Genomic DNA, 23602 nt, shown 5'->3' on the forward strand with positions numbered 1-23602 from the left:
TGTGGTGATTAAAATTTCCAATTGTCGAACAAATTCAAAATAACTTGAATCAAATAAGAAGTGATAGAGGGTGTATACTATATCAGTGTATCATTATCCACCACGAAAAATATCGAACTAATATACTTGAAATAAATACTTTAATTTAAAGCTCGGTCAATCTTATCGAAGAGAGAATTAGAACATTACTTCTCCAATCTCCATATTAATTATAAAAACTGTTGAGCCCATAAACAACTTACATGTGAGTATTCTCTTGACTCACACTAAAAAACTAAAGGGAGAGTGTAGTGATAATGGAATCTCACATTGAAAGAATTCAAGTGTTACCATCACTATATAAAGCTAAGGGCTACTCCCCTCATTGCCATATGGTTTTGAGGTGGAACCTCCTTGAACTTGTGAAGTGGTGGACTTGCACTCTCCTGTAACGGGTGCGGTCCAGACCCGTTATTTGACAAAAACTCAATTTTATTGAAAAGGCAATGTAGCAAGAACTCGGTACTCGCGCCCTTCTCAATATACTATTCAATATTTATCATCTTATTGGACATTTCCAATTCAAATTTCATCATCATATTGGACATACTTTATACAAGACGGGCTGATGCGCAAATTTTAAGATGCACCATGGTGCACCTTATACTTTTGAATATTTTAATAAAAAATTTGAACAATTGCAAATTTTGAACATGTAGTAAAAACATCTGAACATCGCAAATTTTGAACATTTAGTTAAAAAATCTAAACAATCGTAATGCATCACACCTAAACTTTTGAACATTTAGTAAAAAAAAAAATCTGAACAATCACGAATTTTGAACATTTAGTTAAAAAAATCTGAACATTGAAAATTTTGAACATTTAGTAAAAAAAATCTGAACAATCGCAATGTACCACGCCTATACTTTTGACTAGTTAGTAAAAGTATATGAACAATAACAAATTTTAAACATTTAGTAAAAAATCTGAACAATTGCAAATTTTGAATTATTACGAGTCAGACAAATTTTGACTTGTAATAATTCAATAGTTTTGTAATATAAACTGAACATTTACTGTATACAAAATGAACATTTCTTTATAAAATATGAACATAAAAATTGCTTGTTTATGTTCAGTTTTTGTAACGTGTACATATTTTTTACTAAATGTTCATTTTTTGTAAAATGTTTAATTTTTTTTACTAAATGTCAAAAGCATAAACGTGGTGCACCTATGTCTAGATGCACCATGGTGCACATAATACTAATTGGGGCAAATGACCAATAAAATAATATTTAGAATGGTCTGAACATATGGGCCTTTTGGGGGGGGGGGGGGGGGGGGGATGGGCTTTAAACGGTGATTAAAATCACTCAATGGTCCAAGTCAAATCCAAAATTTCTAAGCTCAGCTACGTATTTATGAGGCTGCCACCAAAATGAACATTTTCTAAGTGAACATATTTTACAATAATTTTTGTAATTTGAATTACAATTTTGTAGCCTATACTCTATAGGCTTTGTATTCTTGATTAAATGACACTTTGAAAATCTTGTTTTTAAGTAATTTATGTCTTTATTCCTTGAGTTGTGAAATAAGTGGGTTTTTAATTGTTCATATCTACTTGTTTCGTCTGAATTTGTTTTAAATGAAATAAGTCAAAATAAATTAAACAATAACACTAATAACTCGAAAATAACATAGATCCTGACCATTATGATGATCTCTACTATTTTCCCTACATACCAAATCAATATACGTAATAGGTCGCAATCCACATATTAATTGTCTAAGTAATTAGTAATTACTAGATAGATCTTCAATAACACTACGTGTTTAAGAAAATTTTATGATTAAGGGTATCACACCGTAAAATATAATACAGGAGCCTACCAAACTCCAACCAATCCGATAACGATGCGAGGAAATGTTGCATCCACCCCATACCTTAAGCTACGGCTATCCGTTAAGCCGAAAGCTAATTGGTTGTTAAGTTCATTCCCATTTAAGATTCTTCATGACAAAAGAATATTCTTCAATTCTATCACCAGCTAACTATCTTTTTTGAAACCCATGACCCACGTATAATTAAAGAAAAAACTCCCCGTTTAAATAAATAAATAAATAAAAATTTGATTCATATTAATCTAAGGCCTTGTTCTTTAGAGCTTCTCTGCTCTACTCAGATCAAATCTGCTATGCTCAAAAGAAAGCTGCTCTACTCAGCTCTATTTTCAAATAATAATTAATAATAACAATAATAATTAATATTCAATAGCAATAATAATTAATATTGTATTGATGATAATAATTTATTATTTTAAATAATTATAATAATTATTAATATTAAAAATAATTATAATAATTAATAATATTAATAATAATTAATATTTATTTATCATAATAATAATTAATAATAATAATTATCAATAATAATCTAATCTAATATAAATATATAAAGGAGAGTTTTTACTCGAGTTTTTTAGAGCCATGTAAGATTTAACTAGATGAAGCCCGTGTGATGCACGGTTTGTTAGTATTTTTTTAAAAAATATTTTTTATATTTATGCGATTAAAATTGTTATTATATTAGTTTTAAAATATTAGATAAAATTCCTACTCTCAAAAGATAATATTTTGTATTTAATTAATTTAAACTTTAAAATCTCATTCGTCAATTTTGCTTACGTGTCATTTGAATTATTTAATTGCAAAAGAAATTAATAATCTCTTATTTAATTGGCTACAACTTAAATTTATAATCCTACATGGCGCATTAAGAAAATTAAATCCTACGTGGCTCTCTAAAAACTCGGGGAAAAACTCCCCTTTATATATATATATTAGATTTTCTTAACGCGCACATAGGATTATAAATTTTAATTGTAGGCAATAAAATAAGAGATTATTAATTTTTTTTAAAATTAAATAATTCAAATGACATGTAAGCAAAATTGTCGAATGATATTTTTAAGTTTAAATTAATTAAATATAAAATATTATCTTTTGATATTATGAATTTTATCTAAATATATAACAAAGTTTAGCACATACATAAAAAAAATATATTTTTAAAAATTCAAACAAACCGTGCATCGTACGGGATTCATCTAGTATTTAATAATTCACACTATTAAGAATTAATATTTAATAATATTATTAATTAATAATTTCTAATAATTATAACAATTCTTTCAAAAAAATAAATAATAATAATAACAATTTCTTTTTATAAACATTTGATATTAGAATCACAATGTATAGAAACATTTAACGTGGGTATTGATTGTTAGTTCATTGAGTTGAATTATTTTTCAAATCTTTCCATACAATTTAAGAATTAAAAAAAAAAAAATAAATAAAAAATAAAAGAGGTTATTTTCAAGTAGTACTTTGTATATTATTATTTTGAGGGTTAAAAATATATGATTAAGACATATTTATAAGTAAAATCATTATTACTCATTAAATCATTTTATTTTAAAATTTTTGTGAAATGAATATAAGTAAATTGTTGTCTTGTATCATTCTACTATTAACATATATTAAATATGGTACACATTTATTTATATTTTCACTCACCTAAATCAATGGTATATGCATTTAATAATAATAATAATAATAATAATATAACAACAACAACAACAACAACAACAAAATTAATAATAATAACATTAATAATAATGTTGAAATCTCCTCTGCTCGGCTCGGCTCGGCTCTGCTCTACTCTGCTATCCTGAAATCTGCTCTACTCTGCTGAAATTTAATCTGCTCTGTTCTGCTGACCTCTGCTCTGCTGTGCCCAGAATCTCAAAAGAACAGGGCCTAATTATAACACCAACTGGCGAACTGACGACACAAGTACTAAAATTACTATTGGCAACCTCAACCCGGTGTGTAAAGGCAGCTAGGGGAGAAAATAAAAAGAGAAAAGAAACTAAACTACTTACCTCTCAATCTCTCATATTAGTCGTATACTTGAGAAAAAAATTGGATCGTGATTTCTCTATGTCCATACAATGAAAACGAAGTTATTCTGTACATTTATTATAATCAAATAATGTGAATTCTATTACCTTCCTTTTATAAAGTCATCTTTGTTAATTAACAATAACAATTAAGTGTTGTTGCATTTACTTTACCAACCGCGTCCTAGTCTACATTCTGTTAATTGATTATCGTGTTTAACTGCTCTTTGAATTTTCGTCCATTGTAATACAGCCAATATGCATTTTACTACTGTAAAAGCTGAATATTTTAAATGCATTTTGATACCATAAAACACCAAGCTAGGTACTATAAAAATACATCAAATAGCCTTCACTTGTGATACATTAGAGCCATGAATATCATCTGCCCATCTTTATTCATTTTAATCATCCATTTCTTAAGCCTTTTCAGCTCGGTCTTGTCAAATAGTGAGGACCGTGTTGCGCTCTTAGCCATTAAATCTCAAATTACTCATGACCCTCATGGAGTTTTAAACTCTTGGAACGACTCTCTTTCGATTTGTGACTGGCAAGGTATCACTTGTGACACCAGTCATCCTCATCGAGTCGTTGGCTTAAATCTTGAGCACGACGATTTGGTGGGAACTCTATCACCTTATGTGGGAAACCTAAGCTTCCTATACAATATTTCGCTAGCCAATAATACTCTTGGAGGATATATACCATCTCAAATAGGTAATCTCTTAAGTTTAAGGTACCTAGCTTTAGAAAATAACAACTTTCAAGGCCAAATCCCGGCGAACATATCTCAATGCTTAAACCTCAGGTCACTTGGTCTAGGAGGCAGCCGTCTTACAGGAATTGTTCCGTCTCAACTTAGCCTCCTATCTAAATTAGAGTATTTATATCTTTATAAAAACCAGCTTATAGGTGATCTTCTCAACACAGTCATTATGAATTTGACATCTTTGCGACAACTGTCTGCATCATTCAATTCCTTTGAAGGAAGCATTCCACACAATATTGGAGCAATACTAAAAAATTTAACTTTTCTTAGTATTGGAGAAAATAAAATGTCAGGTACTATTCCTCCTTCCTTTTACAATCTTTCTAACCTTCAAGTCCTAGATTTAAGCCTCAATCAACTTCATGGAACTCTTCCCCCGGATATCGGGTTTCGACTTTCTCAGCTAACCATATTCCACATAGGTAATAATTCCTTCCATGGAAATCTCCCAGCTTCTCTCTCAAATCTTACTCATCTTGTGGACTTAAGTGTCTACTCTAACAACTTCACTGGAAAATTCATGTTTAGTGCTAAAAATATGCCTAATTTGGAAAGCTTAGATGTCTCCTCCAACTACTTAGGGACAGGAGAAGTGGGGGACTTAAGTTTTCTACAAACTCTTGTTAATTGTACCCAATTATATTTTTTACAATTAAGTTCCAATAATTTTGGTGGGATTTTACCAGATTTTCTTGGTAACTTGTCCTCTAATTTGACCGAGTTAGATTTTGGACTTAACCAAATCTACGGAACCATTCCCATGGGATTGTTCAACCTCGTAAACATAGAGCGACTAAGTCTCCAAGGAAATCGACTAACCGGACATCTTTCTCCTCTAATAGGAACAAAGTTAACTAAACTACAAGCCTTTAATTGTATGAATAATAATCTCCATGGACCTATCCCTTACTCATTAGGAAATTTATCGCGATTGAGTTGGTTGTACATGGGCTATAATAACTTTGAAGGTATGATACCCTCAAGTCTAGGAAATTGTACAAATTTGTTATATGTGTCACTTAACCAAAACAACCTCACTGGACCTCTGCCTCCTCATCTATTCCATGCTTCGATGATAGTTGAACTAAATTTGCACCAAAACCGCCTACAAGGAGGTATCCCGGTGGATATTGCTCAACTGACAAATTTAGTGGCATTCGACGTATCAGAAAATGAATTATCCGGCGAGCTCCCTAGTAGCCTCGGTAGTTGCATTAGCCTTGTTGGACTATTTATGGGAGGGAACAATTTCACTGGACCTATCCCTCAATCCTTCGAGTCTTTAACTAGTTTGAATTACTTGCAACTATCTCATAACAGATTATCTGGCCTAATTCCGAATTTTTTGGCTAACCTTTCATTGATGACATTGGATTTATCTTATAATGAATTTGAGGGAGAGGTCCCTAGACTTGGGATTTTTACCAACTCTAGTGCCATTATAGTTGAAGGGAATAGCAAACTTTGTGGTGGGATTTCTGAGCTTCGTTTGCCTAGATGTCCGAAAAGAGAATCAAATAGAAGGGGTAGATTGTCCGTTTCTGTGATCGTGATTATTGCAGTGGCTTCGTTGATTGTTGGTTTATCGATACTGGCATCAGTATACTTCCTGCTTTGTACGAGGAGGAAATCCGATAAACTGTCTCATACATCATTGTTTAATACGGAGCACTTCTCTAGGGTATCATACGCAATGCTTCTACAAGCAACAGACAATTTCTCGGAAGCAAATTTAGTTGGTGCTGGTCATTTTGGTTCTGTTTATAAAGGAGTTCTTGATATAGAGGGCAGTATGGTTGTGGCTATTAAAGTAATAAATCTTGAAATGGAAGCAGCTACAAAGAGTTTCATGGCCGAGTGTGAAACATTGAGAAATATCCGTCATAGGAACCTTCTTAAGATTGTCACTGCTTGCTCAAGTACTGACTTTCAAGGTAATGATTTCAAGGCATTGGTTTACGAGTTCATGCCAAATGGGAATCTTCAACAATGGATTCACACCAATCAATATGAGAGAACCTTAAGCCTCCTACAAAGAGTAAACATCGCGATTGATGTGGCATGTGCTTTAGATTATTTGCATAACAGCTACGACGTGCCTATAATTCATTGTGATCTAAAACCAAGCAATATCCTTCTTGACAGTGATATGGTTGCTCATATAGGAGACTTTGGATTAGCAAGATTTTATTTAGATACAACCACAAATAACAGTAGTTCAGTTGCTGTTAAAGGGACTGCTGGTTATGTTGCTCCAGGTAATAACAAAATTATAACGCTTAAGTACTAAACTTTCATGTGTTAATTTTTGGACTTCTTTTTTCACCTCTAAAATGTTCTGTTTTTGGACAGAGTACGGCCTAGGAAGCATGGTATCTAAGGAAGGTGACATTTACAGTTACGGCATTGTGTTGATAGAGATGATGACCACAAAAACTCCCACTTGTACCATGTTTGGGGGAGGTTTAGACCTGCATAATTATGCAAAATCGGCGTTGTCTGAACCACTGATAAACATGACTGATCCAAGGTTGCTAGATGATGGTGCTAGTGCAAGCAATGAAAACAAAGACCAAAAGTTGGTAGGAAATTATGACAGTAGTAAAATGATGTGCTTGAAGTCACTCGTTGAAATCGGAGTAAAATGTTCAGTGGAAACACCACAAGATCGAATGAGAATCAAAGATGCTATCAGAGAGTTACAATTGACTAGGGACATGCTTCTTACAAACTTTGTATCCCCTGCACGATAAATTTTTATGTTACATTGGTGTATTATATTATAAGTTGGATAATTAATACTTGTATCTTGGAAGAATAATCGTTTATTAGATTTTTTTAATATAGTATTTGGAGTACTCCTTATATTCATACGAAAGCCGAATTTCTTCACCCACAAACATTTAGGTCAAATGCAGGTAGGTCATGTATTCTATATTTGTATAATTGTACTCCCTCCATCCCCTTTTAATAGTCCCTTATGGGCATTTTTCACGGGAATTAATAAACACAAATAAGAATAGTAAAAGTACATAGAAAAAGTAAATTGACATTGGATATGCAAAATAGTAAAGAGTGAAAGTAATAAAATTACATGGGAAAATAAAATTTACATGGGAAAGTTAAATTTGCACAAATATTATTGCAAATTGGAGGAATTTCGGTAAAAAATTAATATTAATGGTTGTTGAAAAAAGCAAATGAGGTAAACATTTTGGGACTAAAATTTGCCCATAAAGAACTATTATTTGAGGACGGAGGGAGTATTACAATATATTGATAAAAAAATATTCCATAAATCATATTGTGCACAAGTTTTTTTAAAAAAAAAAAAAATTGGTGTGGAACAGAGGGACTGAGGGAGGATAGGAAACACCTATTATATATTTTCTTACCATTATTTTCTTTTACCGTACAGAGTATCTTTTATTTACAATAATGATGAATGCCCAATTTTTTTTTTTTTTTTTTTTTGTCAAGAATGCCTAAATTAACTAACAAAAAATCAAGAATTAAGGACTTATTAATCGTCATTGCAATCAAAAGATTGATACTTACTCTATTTTTTTTAATGGGTATTTTGCAAATGATATGTCAATTTCATACGTAGTATAAAATTAAATGAAAACACTGCAAGCTAAGTAAATACAAACTTGCGTGAGGTGGTGAGTTGGTGGCTGTGTACATGATTTCTCAACTTAACCGAAAATTCAATGTCATTTGTTTGAGGTGCTTTTTTAAAATCCTTCCAAATTTAATGTGTGATTATTTAATAAATGACTAACCAATTTGATTATTTAATAAATGACTAACCAATTATATCAATGCACGTCAAGTGCATGGGCGGATCCAAGGGAGCCTACCCGGGACGACTTGGCTTGCTCTTTGCCTAAAATGTGTAGAATTAATTGTTGTGATACATCTATATATTATGAGTTGAGTTGGTTTTATATATTTGAAAGTGACATGATAGATTTCGTAGCGAACATTTCAACAACAATTACAATTGTAACAAGAAAAGGTTGGTACCTATACTATCAATCCCAACATAATCATATGTAGTGGTACCATATACATTACCGATGTATACAATTAACAAAAATGGAAACTTGAGCTCTATTACTCGCTCCATATAATTTACTCAAATTATACACTTTGATGCACACTCATTGTACATTATTCTAACATGGTAGATTGGTAGTATATACAACATATTCTAATAATTCATTTGTCCCAATGAAATGGACAATGATTATATTCTATAGTGATTAAATTTACACCTCACCATGAAAGAAATGGGTTAACTAATGTAACTTGGTAAATTAAATAACCCTATAATAAATTAATAAACAATTATAATATACAATTATTGAATTATGAAAGGGGGTCTAACACTCAAACAGGAACTCGAGGCAAACCCTCTACCGGTGTTACAACCGTACCAAAAAACCTCTTAGACCCCGAACCTAAATCTCCGTCACCACCATTATTTTTCGACGTCCACTTAAACGAACGCCCGAAAAACCGTCCATAACGACTACTTCCACTACCTTCTCCGCCACCATTTCGATACCCTCGTCGTGAACTCGACACCCGTGGCAAAACCACCAAGCTGGCTGACCGGTTCAGCTTCGGCCGAGCCACCATCAACTGCTTCCGAACCTCATCCGGTAACCTCAGCGTAAATCGGTCATGATCTTCACTCGATCGAACCAATGAGTGACCCGTTGAGTGCGATCTCGGCACTCTACCCTTCGGTGGCATAGGTAGAACCGTAACCTCAACTTCATAACTTGTTGTTCCTGACTCACCTTGCGTCGAGTGAGGAAGATCCTCACTCGATGACTCGGGTGTGTCGGGAACAAGCTCAGCTCGACAAACAGGGCAAGTAGTATGAGCAATAAGCCAAGCGTCAATACACTCAGGATGAAAGACATGATCACATTTCGGTAGCAAACGAAGCGTTTCATCCTTTTCGAACTCGTTAAGACAAACTGCGCATTCGAGGGACCCTTTACCGATCTTCAACTCCTTTACATCGGAGTATAAAAAAGTCGGGAACGTGTCGATCACGGATCGATCAAGTCCCCGCTGGTTAATTCTTACCAAATTACCGTTTCGGGCGATAGTGGTCGTATCGCCCGTATTATTAGTTGAACATTGTTGGATATAAATGGAAATACATCCCGTGATGAAAAACCCAAGGACTAACAAAATCACGATCAAAGCCATTGATGGGCTTACTATACTATTGTCCAACCCATTATAGTCGTTGTCCGGTGAGTCTAACGATGGTTGCGCATCCACATGTGTCGGTATCGAAATAATTAACAGAAATGAAATAATAGTATAGAGGTCGTTGGTAGTGCAGCAATGGCGGGTCTTCATTTGGAAGAGAGAAAATAGTTTTTTTTTTTTTTTTTTTTTTGGGAGGTATTTTAAATTTAAAGTGTTACTTAAAAAAATTAAAGTATATAAATGGGGGTAGGAGTTGTCGTGGGATGGAAGGAAGTGGGGTCCAAGGGAGTCTTGCTTTGGCATGTGATGACGTAATAAGGGAGGAAGATTTTGGTAGGCGGCCTTTTTGTGATTAATCGGACGGTAGTGATGCGAGTGATTTATTATAAGGAGAATTGGAAGATTGACTTTATCGGATATGTATGGGAGTTGAAAATTGACTTTCTAGATAAATCCTGAATTTATTGACTTCTTAAAGGTTACTTGTATCAATCTAGAATTCTAAATTCAACCATGCATGTTTTTTCTATTTTGTTGATTTAAGATGAAGGTTCAAATGAGAAATTAAAATGAACAATAAGAATAATCCTTTTGTGATAAGGTTACTAATTTTATATAACCTATTCGTATATTCAGATAGCCAGTTAAATGTTTCAATCTGATGTTTTAAAACGTTAATTTTTAATTGTGATGATTATAGTGTGACAACACGAGTGCTAAGAAGGGAGGACTATATGTTGTAGTCCATATTGGAAGAGGACCGCTGCCATTAGTAGAAGAAAAAGATAATTATAGTATAGATGGAATATTTTGAAATAAAGGAAAAGGGGGAGAAATGGAGTGAAGATGACTTTTGCTCGCTCTTTCAGGAGGGTTGTTCAATATTCATTGCATTGTCTTTTTAATAAGTTTATTTAATCAAGGTTTTTAAATAGTTAATGGGATAAACTGCTTTATAAATTAGTTCACGAGTTTGCTTCCAAGATAGTATTTTGGGTAAGAAGGGTGCTTCCAAGTCACGCACTCTTTTGAAAATATGATTGATGTTATATAATGCTTCCACGATGCACCTCTATTTATAAAATACTTGTATGAATGTTAATTTTTCAGTTGTTGATACATATGCATCCACGTTCCACTCTTGCTACTTCTATACTCTCATAACTAAACCATATATTGGCTTAAGCCTATTAATATACATACTACTCCGTAGTATCTTCTTTTTATGTAATAAACAAATAATAAAATAAAATAAAATAAAATTTAAAAAACATATAAGAAAGAAATTTATATTTTACCTCTATAAAAATCATACAAAAAACACTTAACTAGGTATTTAAAATTTTACGTTTATTACACAAATTTATTAACCATCAATAATTTAAATTTAATTACTTCCTTCACTTAGTCTACTTACAACATTTTGATATTATCACTATTTATACTATAGAATTCACTTTACCTTTTTATTTTAGGTAAGAAGAAGGATTATGATCAAACCTCAACCATCACAATTTCTTTTATGCAATATTTGCGGGTTAAACAGGAAAAATGTAAGGGATCTTCACCCTTTAAGTGTCTTTTATGGGATTGAACTTCAAATCCTTAAAGTTGAAATGTGTAATCTTTTTCACAAAATCAAGCTTAACTTGTATATAATTTACTTTTACTATCTTTAATGATTATAATTAAGGAATATAATTTTGTGAAGCTGAATTTTATCATATTCGTGTCAATTTATATTTTCAATATTTCATAATTATATCACGCACAAAAAAAAAAAAAAAAAAAAAAAGTCATAATTATAAACTAGTATTTGGGTCCGGACAATGTCCTGAGTCATTACATGGGGGGTTGACATTAAATTATAACATTTTAATTTATGACAATTTTTTGTAATTATATTTGTTATTCATATTGTCATTCACTACATATTAATATTTTGCATACAAAAAATAAAATAAAGTATGACAGCTCAACTCGGTGGTAAGACACTTAATTTTATAATTAGAGGTTGTATGCTTGAATCTTGTGGCTAACTTTTTTATTATAAATTGATGGCATTTGACATGCAATAAAAAACATATGGAGCACAGCGCCAAGTGGCATGTATACTTTGTTTAAAATGTCTTTTGAGATATAGTATAGATTTTTGTATAATTGTAAAAATAATAATAATAATAATAATAATAATAATAATAATAATAATGGTTGAGTGGAGGGAACGACGGGGCTCTTCGTCCAGTAGATGTGTTGCTTTATTCCTGGGATAGAGGCCTTGATGTATGTGTTGACTTGACGGGGTCTTCACCTTTGACTTAATCGGGGTTATCTGACTTCGTTCCTGGTCGTGTTGTGTCTACGGCGGCTCAGCGGAAGCGAGACAAGTATGAGGCGCGTTGTAGGGCTATTGGTTATGGTTTTCTTCCTTTCTCCTTTTCTTCGTTGGGGGAATTAGAGAAGGATGTTGTTGCGTTGCTGAAGCGGGTTCAAGCGTTCACTAAGACTCAGGATATTGGTGCTTGTGCAACTGTTCACATTTTCGGCAGGATCGGGTTCGTTATAGCTAGAGGGGTGGGGGCCCAGATTGTATCTCGGCTCCCCACCAATTTCTTGTAAATTGATTGACTTTGTAGGTTTTTTTTGATATAATAATACTAGTAATAATAATAATAATAATAATAGTGGTTGAAATAAAGCATTAACAAGCGTGAAATGAAAAATATTACAAGTAAAAAAATATCTTTAAATAAAAATATAAATCTAAATATTTTTAAAATAATATCTTATAGAGAATAAAACATATACATGAGTACGTCTTAACCACCCATTAAACTTTTACTTGAATGAGTCCTTTAACATGATATCAGAGCTAACTTGACACATGTAAATACTCTTGTACGAGTATATTATTAGTTTGTATATCAATATCAAGACATAATTTACAAGACCTCACAATATTAAATTTACTCTTGTATAAAAATTACAACAAATAGGCAAAGTAGGGTTTAAAAAATTGTCTTTCAATTTGACCCTAATCTAGTATATTATCCATTAAATTATGTATTAACCAAAACAAGAAGTCATTTCACATGTGGACTACTAACGTGCTCCCAATTTTCTCGTAAAGCCCGGCCCAAGTTGGTCAATTGCAAGGCGACTTTTGTTAAAATAAAACTAGATCCTATCCACCCAATTAACCAGATAGGCACTGGCTAAATATGTGATCATAACAATCTTTTTTACAAATTTAAATTGTTTAATGCATCTCTTTGATCCCTTAAATCACAACTAAACAAGCCCAAGAGAAAAGGCACATTAAAAAAGTTCAACCAATTTGTTAAATTCTAGATGCTATTGGGCCAATGAATTTCATTGTTAAATGAGACATATAAGAGATTGACTCTGAGAGGTAGAGTTGTCAAATTGGATTTGTGGTTCAGATTCGGATTGATAATGTGAATTATTTGGATCATATGTTTATTTTACTGATCCAAATCTTTTAGGAAAAATGGTCAAAAATAATACAAATTTTGAGCGGTCCGTTAAAAACAAGTCAATCTTTTAATTATTTCTAAATAATACAAACTTTGAGGAATATCCACTTTAAACAAGTTATTTTATCTACGACTTATTTAGCCGGTTAATTTTTTTATTTATCTTATAAAGTTGTTTAATAGTTTTAAAAAAAATAATACAATGTCACATGTTCCATATAACCCGTTGATGAGGTAACTAAATGGTTTTAACTTGTTTAAAGCGAATACCCTCCCAGTTTTTATTATTCAAAAATAATAAAGTTTGACTTGTTTTTGGCGGATTTCTCAAAATTTGTAGTTCCTCTGTTTTTTTAGTTGACGCATTTTTATTATCACGCTTGTCAACACATATTTTTAACGATTAATATCTTTAATTAACAACATTATAAAATTATAAGAAGTGGATATTAATAAAATGTACATTGAAACGATTCAAACAAGACCCCACATGAATATGTTTTATCGTATCTATAAACCATCAAAGCAAGTCAAAGCGTGTCGTGTGAATAGTGTGAAAGTCAAATGGTGTCAACTAAAAAAAACGAAAGAAGTATTATTTTTGATAATTTTTCCAATCTTTTAATATGATAAGATCCAAATAATTCACATGGCTCATAAATTTACTGTAGTAAACTAAACATATAGCCAAGAAAGGTTTAAGTTTTTAAGGCCAATAGCCTATAACATTATAACACAAGTATGATTTGAGAAACTTAAATGTCAAAATTGATATGTATAGCCCTAACATTATTTTAAAGCCGGTTTTAACAATCTCGACATATGCATTTTCATTGGGTTGAATCGGGTAATAGGTTATTATTGGGTTAGATGCAGATTAAGTCCAATTTAAAGTTTTCGGATTTAAATTGCGCATAAGATTTCTTCGAGTTGATTGTGGATCGGTTTAGATATTAAATTCACCGATTAACTCAAATGATTGATTAATGTCATATTGATTTGAATCAATTTCGATAGCGCAATTTTTTTTAATATTATAAAGTTGGATTGAATTTCGATTGAATTTAATCAATTTTTCAAGTCGGGTCAATTTTTAACGGCTCTATTGATAGGGGGATTAGCTTTGGACTTTCAAGTCTCCTCTCTCTCTTTCTCTCGCGTTGACATGTTGGAAAACTTCCAAACTGTAGTGTTTCCGCAATAAGCATCAGAGATTGAGTAATAATTATCAAATTAAACAGACAAGATTATATATATGTTAGCAACCCAACAACATTATAACTACACCTGAGATGGAACACACTAAACTTTGTCTTAGATTTGCTCTTTATTTTCCTACTCAACCCACCAACTACATATTTTAGTTAATCTTTATTGACACAAATTAGTTGAGTACATGTGAACCATAAGAATGATTGTGAAAAAAAATTAATAATTCAAAGTGCACAACATAGATTTTCATAACTATATGATTCAGCAGTAGATTTAATTTTAAAAAATAAAATAAAAGAAGCAGAGTTAGGACTTGCACGTCGACACGTCGTTTTATTGGGTGCAACTTTAAATTATGTAATTAAACAATGGCTTCAATATATAATAGTATAATACTATCTACACCCATCTGAAAAAAATAAAATGGCTTCAATAAAGCCGCTATTTATGCAAGTCAGCCTTATTGTATTAGTTTTGTAAGCCAGTTAGCCAGGTCAAATATTGTTAAGGAAGAAAGAATTATTAATAATTTAAATGGGGAGCATACTACATGATCTGTTAACCTATAGGTTTTTTTTTTTTTTTTTTTTTTTTTTTTTGAAACAGTTAACCAATAGTATTTTGATTCTATGTCAATTCTTAATTTTTGAGGAGATTTTAAGGATACCGAATTGCATGTATGCACATATGGGATTATGTGACTTATATGTGGTCGTAAGGTCAAACCCTCTAAAATACAATATTTTATTAGGGATGAAGATCTTTTACCCTTTTAAAGAACCGATTGGAATAATATAAGGCAATCCTTAGTGCATGTTTGCATTTATTGAACTGATTGGAGCTTAATTGAACTGATTGGAGTTAAACTGAACTGAACTGAATAGAGTTGAAATGAATATTTTATGAGAGAAGGAAATTAGGACCTGGATTGAACTGATTGGAGCTGAAGTGAACTGAATTGAAATTAAGGTGAAGTGAATAGACCCTTATTCATAACGAGGGAAATTGGATGCTAGGTCAATTAGTTGGAGCAATCAAAAAAAGAAACAAACACATCAAGTAAATCACATGCGCTACACCACAAACCCTACATAGCCAACTTGTGCGCATATAGTATACGTCGCGTATAGTATACGTCCGACCTCCTAATCTAGTAATCCCTTGCCAAGGAGGAAAACATACACTACGTACAAACAAGGAAGATGTCTTTTAATCTTTCTTTGTGAGACAAGGACACTTTTCCAAAATAAAACCCATGGCACGCAAGTTTTAATTTGTGGTTTTTCCCTCCAACAAGACATTTTGACATTCATATATATTTTGAGATAGGAGCCAAAACATAACAATTGGTATTTCTTTGACTTTAGATTACATGAAGCTAAGGTCAAATCTCACCAATCTCAATCAAAAACGGATTTTCCTAAATTTTTACCTTTATAATGGATCTTCTCCTATCTCTCCTAGCGATTCATGATCTTCATTCCCATATTATACGTTGAAATATAAGATATTTTTCACCGTACAGACAAATCACACTGCACACCATATGTGCCTAAACATTCTAGAGTGAAAAGGTAGCAAGTCTTTCCTGTTTACAAGGTCACACACTCACACATAGTACAATACGTTCTATTGACATTTTTTGGTTAGTTGTGCTAGAGTCATGTAAAAAGGGTCAATAGTGATTTATGTGCACCATATGATTGAAAAAACCTTGGTCATTTATACAATTATAAGATATGAATAAGGAATGTTTTCTTTCATAATAACGGAATTGATCGATTTAGCGCGGGGAAAGGGACGAGGAGATCGAACAAAGTGGGTCGAAGCATGTGGTAAAGGAAAATTAAAGGTGAAGCAAAAGAACATGAATGGAAAATTCCAGCTAGAAAGCCAAAAGAAGAACAAATAATGAGCTACTATCTACTATTAATGCTACGTTTATGGTTCGTAATTTTATCTTAATTTTATGTATACTTGCTTATAATTTAGTGGTCTACATTGCATCCAACAAACCACATTATCTCTATTTATTCTCCTCTTCATAGTTTCACCTATTTATTCACTTTGAAAAAAAAAAAAAAAAAAAAAAAGGTCTTAGTACGTATATGAAATCAATTTCAAAATTAAAAAGTAGAAAAGTAGAATAATTTGTTTCCAATACGTATTCTTTTTGCTTATTGAAGGAATCTAACTGTCGATATCCAATCAAAGTAAGATCGGTAAATGAGAATGTTTGAATGCCTTTTTCTCAACTCCCATTAATTATAATTTAAAATATCTCATTATTTACATCAGAAGTGTAAATATACATAAATTTTTAATTAAGACAACCTTTTATTGTAAAACGAGTTAAAGTTACTGATAGAGGACTAAATTAACCAATTCAAAAGTTTAAGCTGATGGTTGAGGCCGAATAATGTGTTATATATACTTTACCTTTGTATCATGTTGGCTTCGATACCATGTTAGCGGATCAAGTCAACCAAAAATTTAAGCTAATAGTTAAGGCTCAGTTACCCTAAAATTATTTAAAGTTACCTTTGTATACTACAAAAGTTGTCATTTTATTCCTAATATAAATGTTACCCTTAAAAAACACCTATAATGAATTAATTTAATCAAATTAGTCTTTATAGCATGCATCCATTAGGAATTACACATCAAAATGCAATCAAACTCCTTACAAACTAAAAATTACAATCAAAGAGATTAAAGTAATCATAAAATTGATAAAATTACACTCAAACTGACCGTATTCCAATAAAATTAACGTAAATCCGTTTTATACAAACATATTAGTAAAAATATAAGTATATTGTGTTCATTATCACGTTATTCACGAATATTAACACAGGTACAATCTAGATCATATTTTGGATTATCCAACCAACAACTTACACCCTCACAACATTTCCTAAACTTTCTTTTTTCAAAATTTTCCACATTTTGTATAAGCCAAAATAACATATAGTAGACCATAATGCCTTTATTTAATTAATATTCTCTTCTTTAGACAAATTGTCGTCTTTCTTAAAATTGAAATGATATGAGTATCTTTTCCGGGAACACCGTGTTAATTTGGAGGGGAGTATAGGACATCTTTTCGTCAAGAAAACGCTAATTATTTAATGTTCAAGCTTCTTTTTATTTATTTATTTTTTTTTAAAAAAAAAACCACACACTAACACACACTTATTTTTGGGGTTTTGGGTGGCAAAATGTCTTTAAATCATTAATTTTTCCTACCATTTTTTTTTCTTTCGAAATGACTAATTGTACGGTACTACTACGATTCTTCCTCTCAACATTATTGTAATCATATTGTTGTTATATTATGCACATTCCCATAATTATTTCTTTTCATTATTGGTGCAATCTAGGATGAACAAGTTTGCACATATACCCTTTGTCAAAATATTTTCGTAAATTAATTCACAGTTACAATATAGTGATGTTTTACATCAGAAAATTATAGGATAAGGTATATCCGTATATGCACCGCTCTTTCTATGTGGTATGTTAACTTAAAGGTCTATGATTTGATAAAGAAACTACTGTAGTAAATAGAATGGATTATGTCATTTTTGAGCCTACTCATTTAAGGGTGAAGAATTTAAAATTTATTTCAAACAAACTTTCATTATTGATTGAAAAATAATTAAAAAAAAAATTTATTAACAATACAAAGTAATGGTTATATGGACTTATATCAAACTATCATTCACTACTAAATAATGTAACACATGCCCAAAATTAGCCACAACTACCACATACAATTGTACAAGTGATACAACTCTACAAGTCTCAAAGACAGATGCTCTTAAAATATACTCCAAACTCTCCTCACCTCTTTCTCTAAATCATAAAAATGCACTTATTAATTATATATGCACCGACCAATTAAATGGTATAAATACCAATTTTAGTTCAAAGATTTTTTTTATTTAAAAAAAAAAAAAATTGATTAATTGTACAAGTAATAAGTTTATAACATTATGATTTTATTGTACACAATGTATAACCTTATGATTTATATACTTTTTTTCTAACTAACATTTTATGTTGAATTTGTTCAACCTAATGAACCTACTGGGTATTATCCAAATATAACATAAAATATTACATAATTTCCTACTTTCAAAGGTTGAATATATTCACAAAACATTTGATCGACATTTACACCTCATTCACGCAAACATTACTAGAAAATATTTATTTAAGTACATTTAATAAGAAAAACTGTCAACTTTGCATCAACATATATAAAAAAGGAAAAAGAGCATCAAAATCAATGATCAATTGAATGATTGAAATCAAGAATAAATTAAACATAGCACCTTCTTTCACTAATTGAATCATTCCATTATAATTAATGTGATTAGTGTCAAAAGATAAACTAAATAATTACCCATTAGTGGGCTAACTAGATTCTCATAAACCCACATAAACCTTTTTTACATTGCTAACCTCATCATATATTCATATCACTTTCTCTATATATAGGTGTACCACACAAAGTTCTTAGTAGCTCCAACAAACAATTCACACATCACCTAATTTCTCTACCAACAGCCACCACCATGCCCACATACCGGAACATGGGCCCCACCCACATCGCCGCCAACGTTACCACCGTCGAATGCCACAAACAAGTCCGAACGTGGCGGCTCCTCCGTGCCATCATGGAACTACTTATCCCTACATGTAATTGCACCTTTGTCCAAGAACAACAACCTAACCACCAAATTAAAAAAACAACCTCAAACCATCATAACCTTAAACCAACTCATTCTAGAACCTCCTCAGCATCCTCATCCTCGTCCTCGTCCTCATCCTCATTCTCCTCGTTCTCCTCCTCATCCTCGTCCTCATCCTTCCTTACAGGAACAATCTTCGGATACAAAAAAGGCAAAGTAAAGTTTTGCGTTCAAACAAACTCTAACGCAGCAACTCCAATCCTCCTCCTAGAGCTAGCCGTCCCTACAACAATCCTAGCTCGCGAAATGCGAGGCGGGGTATTGCGAATCGCCTTAGAATGCTCCTCCATGCCGAATACTAATGACCCTTTTTCTCTTCTTGAAATGCCGGTTTGGAAAATGTACTGCAATGGTAGAAGGGTGGGTTTCGCCGTAAGGAGACGGCCATCGAAGGCCGATACCGAGATTTTAAGGAAGATGAAGGATGTAGTGGCGGGTGCCGGGGTAGTTAGCGGTAAAGAAGTTGGATGTGAAGAAGATGATATTATGTATTTAAGAGGAAATTTTGAGAGAATTCGTGGATCAAATGATGCTGAATCTTTTCACTTAATTGATCCTGATGGTCATATTAATCAAGATCTTAGTATCTTTTTTCTGCGATCTCGATAATCGTTATCGTTGTCGTCGGATCAAATCATCTCCTATGGATACTCACTAGTCCATGCTATATTTGCAAACTTTCATTTGCATGGGATTTTTTTTATTGGGTTGAAGGAGGTTTTATATTTTTTTGTCAAATATTATTTTGGTAATTTGGTAATTTCCCATTTAGTTGGTTGTCTAACAATTTTCTCTTACTTTTTTAGCTGCTAAAAGAGACTTACTATAAGTGCTTTTTTGGTAGTTGTCATTATAGAGAAAATTTGTATGTGTATTAATTACCTAAAGGGGATCTTAAATTGTTGCTAGCCAATTTATGTAAATGATTTATTCGTGAATTAAAGTATTTAATGAATTTTAATACATGAGCTATATAAATCGAGATCAGATTGCTTGTTTTTATTGCTTCGTTTATTATAATTTTTATTTAAAAAATAAATTAAATATTTTTATATATTCAATCAATACTCTCAAACAAAAACTAATGAACTTGCTGGCTTGGAGGATAGTTAAAAGACAAGAGCATGCACATGCATGCACTGTACTACACATTTTTTTTTTTCCGAAGAGGGGATTATTGAACTGCAAGAAATAATGTGTATTAAGACTTTCAACTTACCTCCTAGCCGTGAAAGTTGAATTTACTTTGCAAACATTAATCATTATTATTCATTTATTCCTGCTTTTGTTTTACAAATTATATGAATACGTTTACAAAAAACTTGCTAAAATAAAACTAATTAGAATAAATAAAATGAAATTTATCAACGTTAATTAAGGCGGTGTAGTCCATTTAAATAGTGAGCTATTAGCTAACCATTGGAGCTAAAATGACAATTAGTTTAAAAGCTTATGTGGCATGGCAAGCTAATTTGACATTTAGCTTGCTATTGGAGTTGCTCTAAGACAACCTAACAAGGTTTCTAATTTGGAAAGGTCAATTAACTTAATTTGCCAAAATCTTAAAACTGCGGTGATATTCAAGATTTGCAATTAAATATGTATATACATCATTGTCTTTTATGACTCTTTCTACCTACACACAATAAAAGTACACTACCAACCCCAAAACTAATTAAGGATTCATTGTATTACACTCGTCTAAGCATACCTTCATAGTTTAAACAAGTTTAGTTTATAATTCTGAACAGGAAAGAATTGGATCCATATATAATCACACCTTCTTTTTTTTTTTTTTCTTTTTGTTGATTTGATAAAGGAATATATTGCACTTTTCATTGTGATCCCTCTGTCTCATAATATAATTATTATTTGTGTTTTTTCACGGTATTTGAGAAATAGGAGGAAAAAGTAGATGAAATACATTAATAAAAGTGAAAAGTATAATTATAGATAAAAGTTAGAGAGTAAAGGTGGAAAAAAATATAAGGCATGTGCAAAATTCAAAGATAATTTAAGAAGTGCAATGATTAAATTTAAAAAATGAGAGTATAATAGTCTTTACATACTATTTAAAAATAGAAACAGAATTAATATTTTAAATCTCCAAAATAAGAAAAGAGAAACTATATTATGAAACGGACGAGAGAGAGTGTATTTTACTATTATACTGTTTATTTCCTTGATTTTGAAATGTTGTTTTCCCGCACGCTCCTTATCTTTAATTGTCAGTAACACTGTAAAATGCATATGATATGATTCATGCATGCATGTCACGTCTTTCGTTCTCAGGTCTCACCAGACACTAGTTGTTGCACACTACGGGCGCAGGCAATTTAGCATGATTTGGTTGTGGTCAAGCATTGTTGTGTGGCATCTAATATATACACAAGTACTCTGAAAGTGCTTCTTTAGTCCTAGCTTTTCAAAATTCTTGTGTACGGACTACAGAGTCTGATCTATCAAAAGATCAAGAAATTATCACAAATATATACGAAGAGTACATCAAGTCATCAACGATTCAACGCCCATTGTGTGTGCAAATTTATAAATACTATAGTATCGTAGTAACATGATGTGTGCAAATTTATAAATACTACACTATTATAGATTTATAGATTTACAATAACATGTACAACTCTCTTTTCAAATACTATAACACTTTTTTTTTTTTTTTTTTAAGTGTTGAATAAGTATTTGGATACACAAAATACCACTTCATGTTTGAATACACAAAGAATTTTCAGATTTAATTGAGGTAATATATAAGTATTTGGACATAATTACTACATACTTCATTCGTCTTTTAATATTTGCAACACTTTATTAAAATGAAAATGTCATAATTTTTACAACACATTATAATTGAAAAGTTATTTTGGGAAAAAGTTGTACTATTTCTCTTACTTAAAGCACGCGGCCCACTAAATTATACTCATAATAACCTATCACCTCATTTTAATGTGTATTAAATCATGTGAACTCCATTATTTTTAAATACCGTGAAAAAGTGTATTTTACAACTATTAAAGAACAGAGAAAGTATATATATATATAAGTAGTGAATGCTTGCAAATATTCCCTCTAGAATTTATTTTTATTTTATTATTATTTTTTTTAATTCGATAATAAGGGCTTGTTCACTTCAGCTTAATTTCAGTTCAGTTCAGCTTTTAATTATTTTCTTTCATAAAATATTCATTTAAGTTCAGTTCAGTTTAGCTCCAATCAGTTCAGTTCAGCTCAACTCAATTCAGTAACTGTAAACATGCCCTAAATTTGGACAATCTGAATCAAACACTAATTTTTCCACTAACAGTTATTTAAATAATTAGAGTGATAATCACCGGCAAATAATGTTGGGATTTATTTCTGATAAATCTTTCTCCTCATAATGCAATGAATTTTAAGAATGTTATTGCACCTTTTCTCTATCATAGTGGAATTGTTTTATCATGTTTGTTTGTGATTTCCCCCCACATATTTCACAAAAAAACAGATATTAAGATTTTGAGTGGTTGATTTGCCATAAATCCCATGATAATTTAGGAAAAAGAGGTTGGGCATGAAAAAGAAATTTATATTAATGGAGCCCATTTTGCACTATTATAGGGCCTTCACCCAAAATAATTCGACAACACATTATACTTTGCTGGTTACACTCACTTTACTCTGGCCCATTTATGACGGAAAATGGGCCCAAGTGGTTTGGACTTTCTCTTAGAAGGCCTGCTATAAGACAATGGCCATGTCTTATCGATTAAACCTTTTTGTGCTAGATCCTATCAATCAATTATTATTACTTTTCACCTTTTTTTTTTAATAGAATCCTGTCATTCATTTGTGTCATTTCATTGCACTTTTTATAATTGTTTAGCCAAAGTAGACAAATTCACACGTGTATTTGTGCCCACACAAAATAATCGTGCCCCCTCCAAAAACTTGCATACACAAATCATTCAATTAATGGAAATTTCGGAAATTCTCAGTAACCTTGTATTTGTGCTACATAAAATAATGGACTTCATTTTTCTATTTTATATAAAATGGTTTTAATTAAGATTTTATCATTACATCTTATTTTCATAAAGGGTAGAGCTGGTGGTGGCTGGGTTTGTTAGGGGTTTCGGGTTGGGGTGAGGATGGTGGTGGAGGCGGTGGTGGTTGGATGGG

The 23602-nt window shown here is 31.6% G+C and overlaps 2 protein-coding genes and 1 pseudogene across 2 annotated transcripts; 2 read left to right on the plus strand and 1 right to left on the minus strand.

The window, feature by feature from the left end:
• Positions 1–4327: 4327 nt before the first annotated feature.
• Positions 4328–7475, plus strand: LOC145564733 (uncharacterized). Its single transcript, XM_081624950.1, has 2 exons — positions 4328–6980; positions 7075–7475. The coding sequence occupies exons 1-2, from the start codon at positions 4328–4330 to the stop codon at positions 7473–7475; spliced, it is 3054 nt and encodes a 1017-aa protein (XP_081481076.1).
• A 1627-nt stretch (positions 7476–9102) lies between these two features.
• Positions 9103–10142, minus strand: LOC145563435 (E3 ubiquitin-protein ligase ATL6 pseudogene; annotated as a pseudogene).
• Positions 10143–19227: 9085 nt separating this feature from the next.
• Positions 19228–20050, plus strand: LOC145563436 (protein MIZU-KUSSEI 1-like). Its single transcript, XM_081623882.1, has one exon. It carries the CDS (start codon positions 19253–19255, stop codon positions 20036–20038), a length of 786 nt encoding a protein of 261 aa, XP_081480008.1. The 5' UTR covers positions 19228–19252; the 3' UTR covers positions 20039–20050.
• Positions 20051–23602: the final 3552 nt, after the last annotated feature.

Source organism: Chenopodium album, chromosome 10, assembly GCF_948465745.1.
Source record: "Chenopodium album chromosome 10, dcCheAlbu1.1, whole genome shotgun sequence".
NCBI classification, from domain to species: domain Eukaryota; kingdom Viridiplantae; phylum Streptophyta; class Magnoliopsida; order Caryophyllales; family Amaranthaceae; genus Chenopodium; species Chenopodium album.